Source organism: Gorilla gorilla, chromosome 23 (genome assembly GCF_029281585.2).
Source record: "Gorilla gorilla gorilla isolate KB3781 chromosome 23, NHGRI_mGorGor1-v2.1_pri, whole genome shotgun sequence".
NCBI lineage: Eukaryota > Metazoa > Chordata > Mammalia > Primates > Hominidae > Gorilla > Gorilla gorilla.
Window position 1 is genome coordinate 37,941,733 of NC_086018.1, and position 19,653 is coordinate 37,961,385.

The 19,653-nt window shown below is 46.1% G+C and overlaps 1 protein-coding gene across 5 annotated transcripts in view; it reads left to right on the forward strand.

Moving 5' to 3' along the window:
• Positions 1-19,653, forward strand: part of GRAP2 (GRB2 related adaptor protein 2) — an 80,405-nt gene that overhangs the window by 45,121 nt on the left and 15,631 nt on the right. For 4 of the 5 annotated variants that reach the window (XM_055374691.2, XM_055374690.2, XM_063705003.1 and 1 more), the window contains 2 exons: positions 8,626-8,717; positions 17,364-17,455. The exons of the other annotated variant lie outside the window; for it this stretch is intronic. In XM_055374691.2, coding sequence (XP_055230666.1) covers positions 8,640-8,717; positions 17,364-17,455 — 170 coding nt within the window. In that variant the 5' untranslated portion in view covers positions 8,626-8,639. The remainder of the gene's footprint in view (positions 1-8,625; positions 8,718-17,363; positions 17,456-19,653) is intronic. 5 annotated transcript variants of the gene reach the window in all.

Genomic DNA, 19,653 nt, shown 5'->3' on the forward strand with positions numbered 1-19,653 from the left:
GGAAGAAATCACAAGGCAAGGCCATGGGGTTCTGGCAGGGCTGGGGATCCCATGTTGGGTGGAAACCCCAAGAAGCCAGCCAAGGGTCTGCAGGAGGGGCCCTGGTAGAGAGAAGCATTAGAATGCAAGGGCAGGTAAAGCCACGCTCACAGAAGGTGAATGTGGGCTGAGCCTGAGGCCCTTCCCAGACGGGGAAGAGAGAACAGCACACCTCTCCTGCCCACGCCTCGGTATCTCACTCAAGAACCAGCTGCCCGTTAGTCACCTGTCATCGGAGACAGCTCTGTTGGCGGCTTTCAGAAAAAGTGAAGCAGCCAGAGGATGAATCGTTATTCGGGGAACACACCTGCACACAGGACAGGAATGGATGGGAGTGGGGAGCGCCCTGGGGCTGCTGTTCAAACGCCATCCTCATGGTCTCCAAGACTTGCATCAGCAGCTCAGACGCTGATGAATTATAATTCTCGGACAAGCTGCAGAGGCCCCTCTAGTTCCATGTGTTCACCCCTGCCGCTCATACTGGGGGATTTATGCTTCCTGGGGCTGGGAGGAGAAAATAATGAGTCACTGGGGACAAGAGAAAAACAAAAATGCCCTGTATGTGCAAAATCACCTAAAATGGAGGCTTTTAGAGGACACTCAAATCCCAGCCAACTAGCCAGAAATGGTTTTGCTGGGGGTATATTTTATGTGTCTTTGCTATCTTTGGATGCAGTAAAGCCAGAAATGTTTATATCTCTTGGAGGGATCACCTGTGCAAACAGGACAGGTCCTCTTGAGAAGGCTGTTTGTTCCCCTAGGATCTCAAACCTGAGAAGAAATGGTCCTGGCCTGGTGTGGTGGCTCGCGCCTGTAATCCCAGCACTTTGGGAGGCCGAGGCAGGCAGATCAAAAGGTCAGGAGATCGAGACCATCCTGGCCAACACAGTGAAACACCATCTCTACTAAAAATACAAAAAATTAGCCGGGCGTGGTGGCGGGCGCCTGTAGTCCCAGCTACTCAGGAGGCTGAGGCAGGAGAATAGCGTGAACCTGGGAGCTGGAGCTTGCAGTGAGTGGAGATCTTGCCACTGCACTCCAGCCTGGGGGACAGAGTGAGACTCCATCTCAAAAAAAAAAAAAAAAAAAAAAAGAAATGGTCCTGCATCTCTGACTTGGGAGGTCCAATTAAGCAGAGGAACTGTTGGCTGTAAATCTTCTAAAGCAGAGGATCCTTTGGGAGGCCGAGGCAGGTGATCATCTGAGGTCAGGAGTTCAAGACCAGCCTAGCCAGCATGGCGAAACCCCATCTCTACTAAAAATATAAAAATTAGCGGATCGTGGTGGGCTGTACCTGTAATCTCAGCTACTCGGGAAGCTGAGGCATGAGAATTGCTTGAGCCTGGGAGGTGGAGGTTGCAGTGAGCTGAGATTGTGCCACTGCCCTCTAGCCTGGGTGACAGGGCGACTCCACCTCAAAGTAAATAAGTAAAGCAGAGGACCCTGATGGCCACCCCCAAGTTCATAGCTACCTGCACACTTTATGTGGTGAAGCACTGGTGGGGGGCCCAGGAAGCCCTGCATGAGTTGGTTGTAGCTGCCATGATTCCAACTCCCACGCCACCCTCTGCACCTAGCCACAGAGCCGCATCTCCAGAGAAAACCAGAAGCAAGACCCTACCAAAAAAGAATGTGAGAGTCTATTTTAAAGGCTCCGGAAGATGAGTTAGAAGTGATTCAAGAGCAGGCACAGTAAAGGAATATGTAAGCCTTGGTAGACATTCAGTAAGAAGGGTAACATTTCCAACATGACCAGCTGATTAAGAGGTATTCTCTAAGCAGGGTGTCTGCTGGTTTAGAATAAAGCAAAAGTATTGTCATCTGAGAGCCCAAAATGGGGAAAGGCTACTCCTTGGTCTCTTGGTGAGGCCCAGCCTTTTTTTTTTTTTTTTTTTTTTTCCACTTTCCCACTTTATTTTCAGAATAGATTGGTTTGGGTCTCTAGAAGAATATTTAAGCAGTGGCTTACAGGCGAGCCATAAGGTAGTTGTCTGTTCTATGCTTACAAATTTTCAAGAAGGGCCATCTGTAAACTTTCTCAGTTTCCTGTTCCTATGTCCAATGCCCAATAAGAGGTAATAAACTAAGGCAGAAAGGCCCCAAACATAGATGTAAGATGCAGAGCAAAGAAAAACACACAGTAGGGGTTTCAATACAGGATCATTAACCCAGAATCCAAGCAGGAGTGAGGGAAGTCCACTCGGGAGGAATGGGAACCACCTCTCCAGGCTGCTCAGGAGGAATTTAAGCATCAGACAGTGTGTAGGAGAAGATGACCACGAATTCTTTGGCATCTAAGCAATTCTGTATTTTAAAGGTTTGAGTCTTTGAAATGTTAAAATTTATGCGCCTTAAAACTCATGAGAGACAATGAAGACAATCACCGAACCTGTCTAGTTAAAGGTTACCGGGACTCAAGATGCAAAGAAAAGTTACGAGATGGAATTGATGGTTTGGGGTGCACCATTGCCCTCTATTGGATTTTAAATAAATCAGACCTCTTAGTGTAGGTATGTTGCACTATCTCTGGCTGAGTTTGCTGAGAAGTCAGGGCACCTCTGAGTGGGAAGTTAATTGATCCTTTTAAATGGCTCCTTCTGTCTCCTGCTCCTTCCCTGAGGAAATCAACCAGAGTAATGCTGAGGGCAGGTCATTTGCATGTCTTCGTTCATCCAACAAACATTTCCTGGCTGCCTGCTAAGCCCGGGCTAGGCATTGTAGAGAATCTAAGAAAAAATAACAACTGCCATTCGTTGGACACCTACTGTGTGTCAGAGTCTACGCATTAATACAGACAACCCCACGGAGTAACTCTGGTGACTCCCATCCCACGGATGTGGAAATAGGACACTCAGGAAGTGGCACATTTTGGATTGAAATCCAGGTTCGTCTACTACTAGGCCTATATTCTGTCCACTAAACTACAACCCTTCCCCTTAAGAAGTTTATAAACTATTAGGGGGAGATAGGATATAGATATAAATGTATATATCAGGGTTTGACAAACTACAGCCAGTGGGCCAAATTCAGCCCATCATGTGTTTTTGACCTTGAGCTAATTTACATTTTTACATGGTTGAAAAAAATATCAAAAGAATAATAATACTTCCTGTCATGTAAAAATGCTATGAAATTCAAATCTCAGGGTCCACAAATAAAGTTTTATGGGAACCCTGCTATGCCCATTCATTTACCATCATCTAAGGCCACCTTCCTGGCTACAAAAACACGGCGAGTCATTGTGACAGAGACTAGATGGCCCACAAAGCCAAAATATTTACTCTCTGGCTCTGCACAGAAAAGGTCTGACAATTCCACATCTATACTCCAAGGTGAAATGTTCTGTATCAACAGGAGAGGTGTTTTTTTTTTTGTCTGTTTGTTTTGTTAAGTGCTTGAGGAGTTCAGAGGAGGGGAAACAAATGTTTATTTGGCCCACAGTGTGCAGAGCTGGAGGGGATAGGCAGGTGTGCTCTGTTTTAAGACTCAATGCATGAAAACCCTGACTTTAAAACAGATAAAAAAGGTAGTTATTTGCATAACAAATTTTCCTTTCATTTTATAAAGCGATTCACCACAGGGTTCCTTTATAGAGTGAGCCTCCATAATACATGCTAATATGATTCCTTACAAATACTCTATTCATTATAACTTTTCAAGAATATACCTATTGTGTACAGTGAGGCTTAACTATAATCATTTTTCCTGGCAGTATAAGGTTTCCTACTTCTGAAAAGTGATTAAGCTGACCTTGTCAATTCGACTGGGGGAGGAGGCACTCTCCTCTGCTGTCTCCGAGAGGGGCTTTACCTGTCGAACAACAAGGCTGTGGATTCTGTCTCTGCATTGTGTGATGTTGAGTAGCTGGTATAATTTTACATTTTCACTAAGCTCCTCTCAGTAGTAGGTGCAGCCAAAGTCCTAAAGTGTAAACTACTCTCACTATTCTCTTACTTCATTTCGTATACAAGATACGCTAATAAAAATTATTTGTTGGCTGGACCACGGTGGCTCATGCCTGTAATCCCAGAACTCCAGGAAGCTGAGGCAGGTGGATCACTTGAGCCCAGGAGTTCGAGACCAGCCTGGGCAACATAGTGAGACCCTGATCTCTACCAAAAAAAAAAAAAAATTAGCCGGATGTGATGACACACATCTGTGGTCCCAGCTACTCAGGAGGCTGAAGTGGGAGAATCCTGTGAGCTAAAGAGTTCAAAGCGGCAGTGAGCTATGATCACACCACTGCACATCAGCCTGGTCAACAGGAAAACTTTGTCTCTAAATTAATGAACTAATTAATTAATTAATTTTGTTGCTGATGTCCTGACAAATATGTGACAAGCAATACTTGTAAAAAGCAATGTTTCCCTCTCTTTTTAAAAAATTTCAAGACATTATCTTATCTGAATTACAACATAAACTGGGGCAAGTATTCAAATTAGAGCTCTCCCCAGCAAAATAGGAAGTGATAGCAATTTAGGACCTGTCCCCTTCTCTCACTGGGTCCTGAGCCTGAATCTTCACATAACTTTGTGGTGTTATGCAATTGCCCTTTGTAAGAGATACATAAAATGGAAACCTTAGCTATTCATAGCCAACTTAGGAGGAGCTGAATTTGATCAAGAAGTTTCTTGCCGGGTGCCATTTTGATGGTAACTACATGTTTCTGAACAAATCCACTTATAATCTGGGTTTCCAATGGAGGTTATTTTAAAGAGCTGTAGCATGGCTTTTGTTTTCATCCTCTGTGGTGGCTATATTTTAGAAGTAGACAAGCATTCCTGGTATATAGCCTGAATATTTTTTAAGGTTTTTTTGGTAGTAAAAGAAGCTCACATGGAAAGGCAAGGGCAGAAACAATCATGTTCAGGGCGGTCCTGTGTGGCATTACCCTCTGGTGAAGCAGATCCACACTGCATGCTGCTAATGGCTATTGTGTGACAGCTCTTAAAGGGGTAAGTGAGAGAGGTGCAGAGGGCTGGTGAGAAGCAGAGCTAGCACTGAGGCCCTACAAATGGCATCATCATCAATCAGGTTGGCGGGGTGGGGGTTGGGGGCTGCTGCTGGAGGTGGTTTGGCTGCCCCTAGAGGCTGCAGCGTCTCACACTGTATGGGCAGGTAGCATTTCAGCCATTTCTAAAGCCCATCACTGGCAGGGAAAACACATTTAATCCATCTGTGAGGTTCTCTAAAAAGGGCTCTCTCTTTTCTTTCTTTCTTTTTTTTTTTTTTAAGATGGAGCCTCACTCTGTCGCTAGACTGGAGTGCAGTGGTGCAATCTCGGCTCACTGCAACCTCCACCTCCCGGGTTCAAGTGATTCTCCTGCCTCAGCCTCCCAAGTAGCTGGGACTACAGGCGCCCACCACCACGCCCAGCTGATTTCTGTATTTTTAGTAGAGATGGGGTTTTCACCATGTTGGCCAGGATGGTCTCCATCTCTTGACCTCATGATCCGCCCGCCTCCTGGGATTACAGGCGTGAGCCACTGTGCCTGGCCGAGGGGTCTCTCTTTTCAGAAGTCAGAAGCGCTGAAATTGAAAACAGCAGCAAGAAGGCTTCATTGCATTCTTGAATTCAGGCTGTTGCACTCCGCCCGCCACAACTCTGTCTAAATTGTTGCTACCCAGTTTATATCTCCATCATATTTTTTGTTGTTGTTTCTCCAATGCAGTATGTAGTGGTGGCAGGTACAGATCATAAAACAAATGGATAATCAGATTTCTTTTTCCCTGGTGGTAATTTTTAAACTTTTCAAAATTAATGCTAATGGATATAGAGGAATGGGATATACATTTCCATGCATTTTTATGACCAAACAGAAAACCAACCCCTGAGGGTGACATATTTACTATTCTCTACTACTAGGGGTGCTTCAAGGGAAGAGTTTTTGAAGCCCTGTGGTTTAAACAAAAAGAGAACATACCCCACCCCACCCTGAACAAACAGCAGCCGGGCAGATTTCATCTCACAAATGGAAATGGGAGCAAACAAATTTTTTCAAAGCGATTTTATAAAGAGTGGGCCTGTTTAGTTGGGTTTTTTGAGCCAGGATTAATATTACAAGCTGGGGAGCTCTGTGACATGGCTGTGTCGTTGGCTTTGCCACACCGCCTACCTCCTGGGGGAAGGCAGAGGAAAGTGCTGCTATTCAGAAGCAATTTTACTTCTGCCTCGGCCTTCTCACTTCTCACTGAAGTGATTTACAGCCAGCCTGGACCCAGTGCCCAAGCCTGAGCTGAGTTACATGTCATGTTGGAAAGATCTTCCCCAAATCAAGGTCGTATCTAGAGCTTGCCTGGGATATTTTTTCATTTCTAATTTATGTAACTTTCTAATATGTTTAGCATTTGCCCTTCCCTTGTCTCCATCCTGCTTATTAAGGTGAATTTGCATAGAAATGGGACCTTGGTCTTCAGGACCATTCACCTGACACTTGATCCCACGAGGCGACCACTGTCTACTGTTGATACCATGAGGATGACCCACAGAAGTCATGTCTCTCTACAAACTAGAGGCAAGGCCTTAATTAGAAGAAGCCTTGTGTGTTAAAATGATGGGGTGAATCAAATCAGCAAAGGCATTTAGCATTAACTTAGGAGGGCAGAATACTCCTTCCTGTTGAGTGGGTCGTCCTAGGTCACAACAATTTTAATTTGCCTTCGATAGATGGATCTTGAAGAAAATGTACAAAAAGTATATTTGTGATGGTGTTGTTTGGAAGTACGTTTTGACTCAGAGAGTTAACTGTGACATTTTACTTTGGCTCCTGGTCTATTTTTTGCTTAACATCTACCTTTGAATGGGTAATAGTCATCTCTATAAATTACCTTCGAAAGATTGAACAATTGTGGAGAATCAGAGAAATGAGTGCCTTGCTATCACCCTGTTGCAGTCGGCTTTAATCCTCTGATCTCCTGGCGTTTCACCCTCTCACTGGCAGCCACCTTCCTTATTTACCCAAATCTTGTTAACTTGGGTAGGAATTCCCACTGAGAGGACAAATGTGGTCCCAGTTGACTGGTCGCTGAAAGTCTATTAGGTTGGAGAGTATTTATATTCTACCCTAAAGGGTTTGAAACTTAGGGAAATTTTGATCAACAAGAAAATAACAGCTTTCAAGATTGTCCTGACAGTTAAGCTGTCTTAGCAGAGAATCACAGGATTTGATAGTCATGGAGATTAGTTCTCAAATTTCAATGAGAGAAGTTCATAGGAGATGGAGTGAGGGAAGAAAATTTGTGCTGATTTTGGTCAGGCTACCTTTGCTGGGGAAAAATTCATTCCATAAAATTATTTTAAAATGTAAATACTATTTAGCTTTATCTGGTGTAATACTTTGCATCTATAATTTTTTTGTTTTGTTTTGTTTTTGAGACAGAGTCTTGCTCTGTCACCCAGGCTGGAGTACAGTGGCATGATCTTGGCTCACTGCAACCTCTGCCTCCCAGGTTCAAGCGATTATCCTGCCTCAGCCTCCCAAGTAGCTGGGATTACAGGCACGTGCCACGGCACCCAGCTAATTTTTGTATTTTTAGTAGAGACAGGGTTTTGCCATGTTGGCCAGGATGGTCTTGAACTCCTGACCTCAGGTGATCTGCCCGCCTCGACCTCCCAAAGTGCTGGGATTACAGGCATGAGCCACAGCGCCCGGCCTGCATCTATAATTTGATTTAACCTTACAACTTTATTAATTGAATATTATGATCACCATTTTATAGATGAGGAAACGGAGACTCCAAGGGTTTAATTACTTGCCCAAGAGTCTACAGCTATCTACCAACAAAACTGGGATTGGAGCCAGCTGTCTTACCATTACATCCCCGCTGCCTCCTAAAGCACAGCTCTAGTTCATACTAAATGTATTACATAGGCCGACTCATTTATCTTTACATGGGTCTCATGCATTACAAGAAGGGGGCCACTATTTTAACTCAATTCAAAAATGTTAAAATCAAAATTTCCAAAATGTACTTGGTTTATAATATATCATAAAATAAGTAATCTGACCAATTGAGCCTCCCAACTCGAAGACCAAAAACTGCTTTCTACTCCCAAACCATGCAGAAGGAAGCTGAGTTCTCCACTGGCCAATGCTGTCTAATTCTCTTAAATGATTCAGATGTAAAAGAGGAAATGGCATCCGTCTAATTAACACTGCCTGGTTAAATATAGCTGCCAAGGGACAGCCTTGGGACAGTGTTTACAGAATAGTCTTTCCAGCCCCTCGGGCCTCAAGTTACAGATGATAGCAAGCCTTCCCTCCTTATCAGCTGCAAACAGAGATGCCCCCAAAAGTGGTGTCAGGCCAGGATGATGAAAGGAGAAGGGAAAGGCTGCGGATGGCCTTCATTTCCTGCTCCTGGCATCTGGGGATTCCAAGAATGATCCCAGGACCCAGATCCTATAGATTCCGGCAGCTCTTCCTGCAAACACAAGCCCTTGTTGTGTGCCTGAGCCTTGCTCTCTGGCCTGGAGACATCCATCTGCCCACTCTCCTAGGAACTGCTGATTACCAGGAAGCACCATCGGCTCTGCTGCCCTCCCCCTGGCAGAGAGGCACAATGACCACATTATTTCTCTTCCAGCTTCACGTTACAGCATGGAAGCTGTCGCCAAGTTTGATTTCACTGCTTCAGGTGAGGATGAACTGAGCTTTCACACTGGAGATGTTTTGAAGGTAGGTGACGTGGGGCCCCAGGGGAGCAGTAGGGAGTTTCAGTTACTCAGTAATCTGACAGTCCCTGCCTTTGTCTCTTAAGAACTGCATGTGGTTCCTTTTAAAAAGAGAAGTTCACCTTGATTCCCTTTGTGCACCCTTATACCAGACACCAACCAGGCCGGGTGATGGAAATACAGTCGGCATAAGCCACCATCCTTGTCCTGGGAGGTCCGTAGTCTGGAGAGGGGAACACATCCACCCAAAGGGCTGTTACAGATGTTCTTGGCTAAGTTCTCAGGGAGCACAGGTGAGGGAACAAGTGATTCCATCTTGAAAGATGGGGGTTGTAGGAGTGTGTGCAATGTGAACGTCAGGAATGCACTGAAGGTGACTTGGGCTTTTAGCTAAAGCTCAGAGATGTGCAAGCCCATGCTGAATGCAGGGAGCAGCGCCAGGCTCAGCAGAGCTGGAACTCAGGAGGAGAGGTTGTGGGTGGAGACAGCCTGGGAAAGGCAGCCACAGACGACATGGCTCAACAAAGGCCATGCACACCTGGCCACTCAGGGGCTTTTTAAAGCTTGTCCTCATCCTGCACTTGAGTTGTAGTGGCCACTTGCTGAGCTGAAGTGGCCTTGGACTTCTCCCACATTCATGCACCATACTTTCAGACTCTGCATCTTAGCCCTTGGGTTTTTGTTTTGTTTTGTTTGTTTGCAAAAGAGCATAAGCCCTTCAAAAGGGCATCTGGGAGTGTGTGGAGCCAGACCCCCTCTGCCTGACCTCAGAGCACCCTCAGATAGCCTGATCCCTGGTCCTCAGATAGCCTGATCCCTGGTCCTCAGATAGCCTGATCCCTGGTCCTCAGATAGCCTGATCCCTGGTCCTCAGCAATCCCGATGAGCCTTCTCGGATGCCCAGCAACACTGAGGCCATTAGCATCTCACCACCGAGAATTATGTTTGTTATACAAAGAACCTTGTCAGCATGTGAGAGGGTGACATTGAAAGTGTCTGAGGAGCACAAAACACCACAGAATGGCTTCTTTTGGAATATGAACATGCCCATTAGGTAGCCTTCTAACTGCTCTCAACTTTCAAGATCTAGTAACACAGTGGCAAAGCGTAGGCCTTCACAAACTTAAAATATGAGTTGGGCCTCCTGACCCAGGAAAACCTGTCTGTCACTGCTCTGGGGTCTTACAAAGCTCCTGGAGGGACTTGCCATGCAGTGAGAAGTTCCTGCCTTCTCTGTGGGGCACTGTAATCATGTGACTGTCATCCACTGGAGACCATCCTTGTACCAACTTCCACCCTCGTCTTCCATTACAAAGAGAACCTGGTATCTTAAGTTTTCTCTATTCCTCAGAAAAGGAAAAAGGAAAGAAAAAAAAAAAAAAACTTTGCTCAACTCTGCTTCCCAATCCAGCTCCTGATTTCTTTCCTCCCCTTTGTTGCTAATACTGGGAAGAATTCTCTACACTGGGCGTGCTTCACTTCCTCACTTCCCACTCATTCCACAACTCTCTGGAATCTGCCTTTTACCCTCCCTGCAACATTCTCTTGAAGTTCACCAGTGATCTCCTTAATGTGTAGTATAATGACCCTATGGAAATGTCTGTGGGATTGACGCTGCTAACTGGCCCTCTCCTGGAAGCCCCTTTCTCCCTGGCTTTGGCAGCACCACCCTCTCCGGGTTCTTCTCCTACCTTCCTGACCACTCCTACAGGTCTCATTTCCAAGCATTCTTTTTCCTCTCTTGATCCTGAAATATACACTTCCCTGAAGGTGCTGCCTTTGGCTTTCTGATTTTTCTTCTCACTCTGAGCAACCTCATCCACTTCTTCGGCTGCAACTATCACCTCTGTGCCAAAGACCCTCAAGTCTGTGGCTCGTGTTCTAGCTCTGCCCTTGCTCTTGAACTCCAGACCCGGACTTCCAATTGTCTGCTGGATGTCCCCACATGAACTCCAGCCCCTAACTCAGGATGCCCAGAATCACTCAAACCCCCATGCCCATCTCACCCCCATTTCCACCCAAGCCACTCTTCTTTCCATGTTCTAATTATTATCCTAGGTCAGTCACAAGCTAGAAGCCCCAGTTATCATCAATGCCTCCTTTACCAAATCCTGGTGACCAGTAACCAACATCTCCTGAGCTCCTGTTCAGGGCCAGGATCTAGCTAAGTGGTTTGCAGGCATGATTTCATCATCTCAGCAAACCTATGAGGTAGGCATTCATTTCCCCTCCATTTCACAGATGAGAAACTGAGGCTAGGGATTAAATCACATGTCCACAGTCATGCAGCTAGCATGTGACCAATCCAGGACCTGGACAGAACTCTGTCTGACTCCTAAGCACTAAACTCTGCTCTGAATGTATTTTTTTCCTCATATCTCTCAAGCAAGTCTCTTCTTCACCAGAACGGAGTGTGAGGCAGTAAAAAGGAGCATAGACTTTGAGTCAGATGGATCTGAGTTTAAATCCCAGCTTACTAACCATGTAGACTGGGGCCCAGTCATCTGCCCCCTTTGAGCTTTAGTGTCTTCCTCAGCAAGTGGAGGTAGTATCCATCTTGCCGGGTTGTGGAGAGGATTCGAGGTGATGACCCTGGCCCAATGTAGACGCCCAATAAATGGTGGCCCGCATTATCGGGATCATCCATCCCCGCTGCTTCTGACTGCTCAGATCATTGCCACAGCTCCTTGACTGACCTCATTACCTCTTGTCTTTTTCCTCCTTCACTCATTCTTCTTACTAGTCCCGGAGGGATCTTTCCAGACAAATCAGATCATATCATTTCCTTGCTCAAAAGTATTCAGGGGTTTCCAATTACCAATTGATTGAGACCAAAAACATCTGGCCCCAAACCACTGTCCAGTGTCATTATGCACATGTACACATGTGTGCACACACCCACACAGAGACATCTTTGTGGATGTAACGCCCCCAGGTTGCACTGCAATGTATACACCGCCCTTTCTCAGCCTCTCCCCTATATACTCTGATTGCCCCTCTCCTACACACACATACTTGACCTCCTCTACCATGGAAACCTCGCTGGTCCTCTCCACTCCCTACTAACCCAGGGAAACAAATCACTCCCTCTTCAGCTCCTCCCCAACATTTCACATAAACTTCACTCATTTCCAGGCACTTATGACTTTGCCTCACATAGCAGCTATTTATAGGCAGGCCATGACCCTGTGGTCTCATGCACCTTCTATTTCTACCTCTCATTGCTGCCTTTGCCCCATGGGATCCTAATTGCTCGTTTATGTGTTGTCTACTCCACTAGCCAAAGCTGTGCATGGGCAGGGGCTGTGTCTGCCTCAGTGTCTAGAAGAGCTGTGCCTAGAACTCCCTGATACTTGACGAATGAATGAACTTTCAGTTCCTCTCCATTCCCTGAGAGCAATGTCATGCACGTATGCACACAATGCCAGGTTCGTCTTTGTGTCTTCACAGCATCTAACACAAGTCATGGCCCAAAATAGATGCCCAGTACATATTTCTTGAATCGCTAAATTACATTTCTTCCTGTTCATTTAGAATTCCATCGGAAAGCCAACCCCCTCCCTCTTTTCAAATTCTGTCCATTGCAGGTAAAGAGCAAAATGGGGAGGGCTTGTTGACTGAGCCCCACAGAATGTCTACAGGATGGTGATTGGTTCCCATGGCTGGGACTCCCCACATGTGATTGCAATGTCTGCCCCCCACCTTCCTCAATGGGTAACACACCCAGGATCCTCACAAATACTTTCAAAGCCAGCTCCTGACTACCCCAGCAATTCGCTTCTGGGATTCTCTGACTTGTTTGGCCTTATTGCTAAAGACTAAACAGAGGTTTTCATTAGAAAGGTACAAAAAAGTCTGAGCAGCCACCCACCCTCAACAGACCATCAGTTTCCTGGGGCAGAGGCCCCAGCTTATTTATCTCCATATTTCATGCACCTAAGTGCAATCAGCAGGTGCTCACTAGATGATGATCCACACGGCATGTAGATCAAGATGGTGGACAGGAAAACGCTGCCAAATGACTTGATCCTGCTTCTCCTATGACGGAAACATTTGAAAACTCAGGAATCAGATTTTTTTCCTATTCATGCCACAAACCGCCATACCTGCAGCTACACACAGCACCAGCCTCACATTTGAATTTGCCATTAAATTTGCCAGTAGCTTTGAAAAATATCTCTTGACCCAGTCCATTTCTGTCTCCTTCTGTAATGCAGCGAATGCGACCTCATTTCTTCCTGCTAAAATAGCAACCTAAAAGCACTAAGAGTTAATTCTACATAATTCATTTCTTCAATACTTCAGATTTCTGCTATGTTTCTAAGAGCTACAATTTCATCCAATTTAAAAATTCTTCCAGCCGTAATTTGGCCCTTCTCTTCCCACGTCTAACTTATTCTCAGGCCATGTAACCCAAAAAATCATCTCTTAGGGAACATTATAAGAATTAAGAAACAGTCAAGAGTAAAACTTCAAGTGTTCAGGCTGAACGCCTTGCTCAGGTTTACACGATGGGTACACGAGATAGGGGGAACCGAACAGATGGAGAGATGAGAAGAACAGGAAGTGCGGGGCCCTGGGCCCACAACGGCAGGAGGAAACCATCTCCCCTCCCCTCAAATACTTTTCTTTGCAGAAAATGAGAATTTTTTTTTAAAAAAAAACCTCACCTACTATACATGGTAAAGAGCCTGCAAATTCACCTCTCTAGAAACACAGTGTTAGGCAGACCAAGCACCAGGTGGCAGAGAGAAATGGCTGGCATTGTGGGATAATCTTTCAGTTTCTGGAGGAGGTCTGAGGCATGATAACTAAAATTACAGAGCTGCTTTCAGGTCAGAAAACGAAGTACAAAGTGTGTGGTTCTTTTTTTTTTTTTTGAGACAGAGTCTTGCTCTGTTGCCCAGGCTGGAGTGCAATGGCGCAATCTCGGCTCACTGCAACCTCCGCCTCCTGGGTTCAAGCAATTCTCGTGGCTCAGCCTCCCAAGTAGCTGAGATTACAGGCATGCACCACCATGCCTGGCTAATTTTTGTCTTTATGGTAGAGATCAGGTTTCGCCATGTTGGCCAGGCTGGTCTCAAACTCCTGACCTCAGGTGATCCACCCGCCTCAGCCTCCCAAAGTGCTGGGATTATAGGCGTGAGCCATGGCACCCGGCCTCAACGTGTGGTTCTTACGGTGACAAGGTAGTTTCCAAATGGCCTCTTTTAGCCCTTTTTGTGTGACATTTGCTACCCTGGCCAAACACCACATTCCTATGTGACGGGAGAAAGGAATTCCAATGCCATGAATTCAGAAGCGATGGATGGAGTGCAGTGTGCTCTTGTGTTTTTACGTGGCTACGAGGCACTGCTGCTGGGTTTCCTAGTTCTTTTGACCTAGATTTTCTGCTTCCTCCCTTGCCCCCTCAGCACACACATACCCACATGTCCTTAGTGACACCAGCAGTCATATTTGATGTTAGAAACTATAAAGTTTTCTGTTCTCAGCAATCTCAAACTCAAATATGTGACACACTTTTATTTCTTCAGAATAAATGACTAAATTCAAAACATACACACATAATGCTTTAAAGAACGTATAAACCCTTCCATGTCCTATTCAGAGCTGGAGGCCTCCCTCATAAGAATACCACATTTGATGGAATTGTATTTTTTGAAAAGAGTCTACACTTTCTGAAGGACTTTCAGGTACCAGGGCTCATTTGATCCTCACATCAGCTCTGTGAGGTGCTAGGTGGCTATTATTATCTCCATTTTTCAAATGGCTGATTGACTTGGCCAAGATCACATATCTAGTGATGGAGCCAAGCTAGAAACCAGGTCTTCTCGTTCCCAACTCACAACACTGTCCCCTTCCTCCCACCTTGGAGTAATGTTAGAAATAGGTCATCATCTCCACTCAAGCACTTAGTTCTTTCCATTATCTTCCCATCTTCTTTTCTGGGAGAAAGAAGCCCAAGGGCCCTGTGACTTCAACTCCACCCACTTTCTGATGACTCTGAAACCCCAAGCCCCAACCTTAGCCTCTCTCCTGGGTCCAGACTGACATATCCAGCTGCTCCCTGAGCTTTTCTTCTTAGTTGAAGAATTCAACTCACAATCACCCGCATGCAATCTGAAGCCCATGAGCCCTTTCTCAGCCCTGCCTCCTCTCATGTATCTTCTATTTCTGTAAAGCCGTCACCACCTACTTAGTCTCCCAAGCCAGAAATCCAGTGGCATCCCAGAGTCCTCCTCTCCCTTAGCTTCCAAGATTGGTCAAGAAATCCTGCCTGTTTGCTTCCTGAATTTCTCTAAAATATATCCTCACCTCTTCTTAGCCTAGGCCCTACCATCTCTTGCCTGGAGGCCTGCGCTCATCTTCCTACAGTTTTTCTGCCGACTTTAGCCTTGCAATCTATCTTCACATTCTGATCTCTGATACAGAGCTCTGTCGCTCTCTCGCTCTCTCTTAATTAGAGACAGAGTCTCTCTCTGTTGTCCAGGCTGTAGTACAGTGGTACAATCAGAGCTCACTACAGCCTTTAACTCCTGGGCTCACACCCTCCTCCTGCTTCAGCCTCCTGAGTAGCTGGGACTACAGGTGCACTTCCACCATGCCTTGCTAAGTTTTATTTTTATTTTCGTAGAGACAAGGTCTTGCTTTGTTGCCCAGGCTGGTCTCAAACTCCTGGGCTCAAGCGATCGTCCACTTGGGCCTCCCAAAGTGCTGGGATTACAGGCATGAGCCATCGCACCCAGCCAGAGCTCTTTCTGAACTCTAATTCTTACTGTTACTTCCCTGCTCAAAATCCTTTAAGGGCTCCCCCTACATTTCAAGATATTCACAGTCTACATTCCAGCCACCTGGAGGCATTTCATTCCCAGAACACACCACACCTCCTCAGAGCTGAAGGAGGAAGTCCATTGCCATCTGACTTGGCCTCAGTAACTCCTTTCGTTGCCAAGGCAAGTGGTCTCTCCTCTACATATGGATGCCTTTTCTATCTATTTCTGCTTTCTTCTTTATCATCACACTTCTATTAGTTAAGATATTTTCAGGAGCAAGAAACGTAAACTAAAAATGGCTTAAACAATAACAAAGACTTGTAATTTCTCAAAGTCCAGAAGTAGGAAGGCTCCTGGGTATCATCTAATTCAGTGGTTCAGTGACATTATCAGAGTTCTTTCCATCTTTTGCTCTGCTATCCTTATTTAGAATTATTGTTCTAGTCTATATCATAGACTTAAAAAAATTTTTTTTTTTGAGAGAGTCTTGCTCTGTTGCCCAGGCTGGAGTGCAGTGGCAAGATCACGGTTCACTGCAACCTCGCCTCCTGGGTTCAAGCAATTCTCCTGCCTCAGCCTCCCGAGTAGCTGGGATTACAGGCATGTGCCACCAGGCCCGGCTACTTTTTGTATTTTTAGTAGAGATGGCATTTCACCATGATGGACAGGCTGGTCTCGAACTCCTGGCCTCAAGTGATCTATGTGCCTCGGCTTCTCAAAGTGCTGGGATTACAGGCGCGAGCCACCACACCTGGCCTCAAACTTTCAAAACATTCTCAGTGGCGGTGCCAAATATTTGTCTTTTAATGGTGAATCTCATTTTTTGAGAAACCAGAAGCCACATACAGTCAAGTCTGGTGAGTAATATGAGTAACTGAGGTAGACAATAACATTTGGGGTCACAGTCAAAGTCAGGCCACAGAGTAACAAGACAGAACTTTTGGTTTTGCTTGGGATCTGGCTTTAAAAGCAAGTTTAGAAAAGGCATCCCAAGTATCTTGGGTTCCAGCCAAATATCTGTGAAATGCACAGCATGTGAACACAAAGAGTTACTGTTTCCAAAGCTGGCCCCACTGGGATGTTTAAGTTTTAATCTGCCTGTTTAAAAAACAACAACAAATTGAATTTTTGAAAAGTTTCCTGGGCCTGGTGGCTCACGCCTGTAATCCCAGCACTTTGGGAGGCCAAGGCAGGTGGATCACTAGGTCAAAGGATCAAGACAGTCCCGGCCAATATGGTAAAACCCCATCTCTCCTAAAAATATGAAAAATTAGCCAGGTGTAGTGGCGCATGCCTGTAATCCCAGCTACTCAGGAGGCTGAGGCAGGGGGATCCCTTGAACCCAGGAGGTGGAGGTTGCAGTGAGCCGAGATCCCGCCACTGCACTCCAGCCTGGCGACAGAGCAAGACTCTGTCTCAAAAAAACGAAAAGCAACAACAAAAAAAAGAGAAAAGTTTCCTGGTTACCTGGAAGAGAAAAAAAAATACACCATGGAGTAACCATTCTTCCTTCCCACCATCTGCTGAAATGAGGAACTTAAGGTGCTACCTGGGACAAATGAATTTCCAAAATAGAAAAAGGGATTCAGGGAAGTCCTTGAGTGCTGAATTTGGGAGGCCAAGCCACAGTGGGGTGACATGAGTGGATGGCACAAGTGGACAGAAATAACTTGGGGTCAGGAGAAGCTGACTCCAAAGGTAAACCCACGGCTCCTCCACAGGCCTGGGGTAAATCCTAGAACAGCTGTTGAGTTCTTTCAACTTATTAACATATTTTCCTCTAAGTCCAAAAGGGCCTTCTTTGCCTTGCAGCCCCTTTCTCTTGTTTTTTGGTGTCCTCCCTCCAATGTCTTTGTCTTTCCTTTTCTTCCATGTAGATTTTAAGTAACCAAGAGGAGTGGTTTAAGGCGGAGCTTGGGAGCCAGGAAGGATATGTGCCCAAGAATTTCATAGACATCCGGTTTCCCGAGTAAGTATCTGCAGCCTGCTGAGATGGGCCTACCCACACACATTCCTCTTACGTTTCCAGCAATCACTACAGTTATCCACGGGAACCCAAGACATTGTCAAAAATGGCTGCCTCTGGAGCTCTCTCTGGAGAGCCTCCAGAGCATGCAGCTGAAGGCCAGGGCAGGAGGGAGACTTTGCATTTCATTTCATTCCCTTTTGATGTTTACACCATGTGCATGTATTGCTATTTTAAGTTCCTCTTAATTTTTTTTTTTGGGGGGGGAGTTGGGGTCTCCCTCTGTCACCCAGGCTGGAGTGCGGTGACTCTATCACCACTCACTGCAGCCTAAAACTCCTGGGCTCAAGCCATCCTCTCACCTCAGCCTCCCAAGTAGCTGGGATTACAGGCACATGCCACCATGCCAGGCTAGTTTTTGTATTTTTAGTAGAGACAGGGTTTTACCATGTTGGCCAGGCTGGTCCCAAACTCCTGACCTCAAGTGATCCACCCGCCTCGGCCTCCCAAAGTGCTGGGATTACAGGCGTGAGCCACCATGCCCAGCCTATTTTAAGTTTTGGGGTTTTTTGGGTTTTTTTTATTTATTTGTTTATTTGTTTTGAGACGGAGTCTTGCTCTGTTGCCCAGGCTGGAGTGCAGTGGCATGATCTCGGCTCATTGCAATTCTCCTGCCTCAGCCTCCCTAGTAGCTGGGGTTACAGGTGCATGCCACCACACCCAGCTAACTTTTGTATTTTTAGTAGAGACGGGGTTTCACCATGATGGACAAGGCTGGTCTCAAACTCTTGACCTCAGGTGATCCACCCGCCTCGGCCTCCCAAAGTGCTGGGATTACAGGTGTGAGCCACTGCACCCGACCTATTTTAAGTTTTTATAAAATGAGTTTGTAAACTCAAATTATCTATAGTGATTTCAATCACAGCTTTCCCCAGAATTCCAAAGGGGACGCTATTGGCCACCCCACTTCAGGAGCTGCTCTCCTAAGCGCTTCTCTGTGACCTCCTAATCCTAACCATCCTCACCAGGCTCTCACCCTTCACTCGGTGGGTGGACAGACACTGCCTGCCTTCAGTAAAGCATGCTCACCCCAGTGAGAGAAGTCAGCGGGGGGAAGGGGAAATTCTCTTCCTAAAGAGGAAATGAAAAATTGAGATTGGGCTTCGTTTGTCTCAAGAATTGACCACAAGGGTTAGATAGAAATCTAATCTTGCCTCAGAACCAGGGTCTAGCTCAAAGAGCAAAAGTCTGTTAGAAAACCGCAGTAGTATTGGTGACTCCAGCAAGGTGCAAGAGCACCAGTCTTGGTAAACCTGAACTGACCACCAAACCAAGAGAATGACCACTGACCTTGACAGAACCCTTGATGCTGCCCAGGAATCTGCTAGGTGACCTCTGCATACCCCACCTGCTCCTCAAACCTTCAGCCCCTCCATGCATCACTCTTAGCCCGTGACCTTGATTCCAGGTTCTCTGGAACAATGAAAGCCACCAGAAGTGAAGCTCCCAGACCCCCCTCCCCCACCGCATCCACCTGCCTCCTGCAAGTGTGCTCAAACAGTCGGCCCTTCCTGCAGCTGGCTGGAAGGAACTGTCACTGCTTCTAGCAGAAATTCTCCTCTCTCTCTCCCACGTCAACCTCCTTTCCCTCTCTGCTGGATCATTCCTGTCAGCAAACACACACGCTGCAATTTCTCCCAACTTACCGAAACACAAACAAACAAAACCAAACCCAGAGGCCAGGTGGGTTTTGTGGTGGCTGATGCCTGTGATTCCAGTCCTTTGAGAGGCTGAGGGAGGAGGATCACTTGTGGCTAGGAGTTTGAGACCAGCCTGGGCAACATAGCGAGCCCCATCTCTACAAAAAATTTTTAAAAATTAGCTGGTCGTGGTGGCATGCGCCTATAGTCCCAGCTGCTTGGGAGGCTGAGGCAGGAGGATCGCTTGAGCCTGGGAGTTCAAGGCTGTGGTGGGCCATGATTATATCACTGCACTCCAGCCTGGACAGCAGAGAGAGACTCTGTTTCAAAGAAAAAAAAATTTAAATAAATAAATAAATCAAGAAAATTCTTAATCCCAAATCCCCTTCCACTTGCCACTCCATCTCTCCAAAAGGAGTGTGTGTATTTGCTACTTCCAACTCCTCATCTCCCAACCCTTCCCACCAGGCTCCCCATGGGCTGTAGCTCCCAGGGGTCATC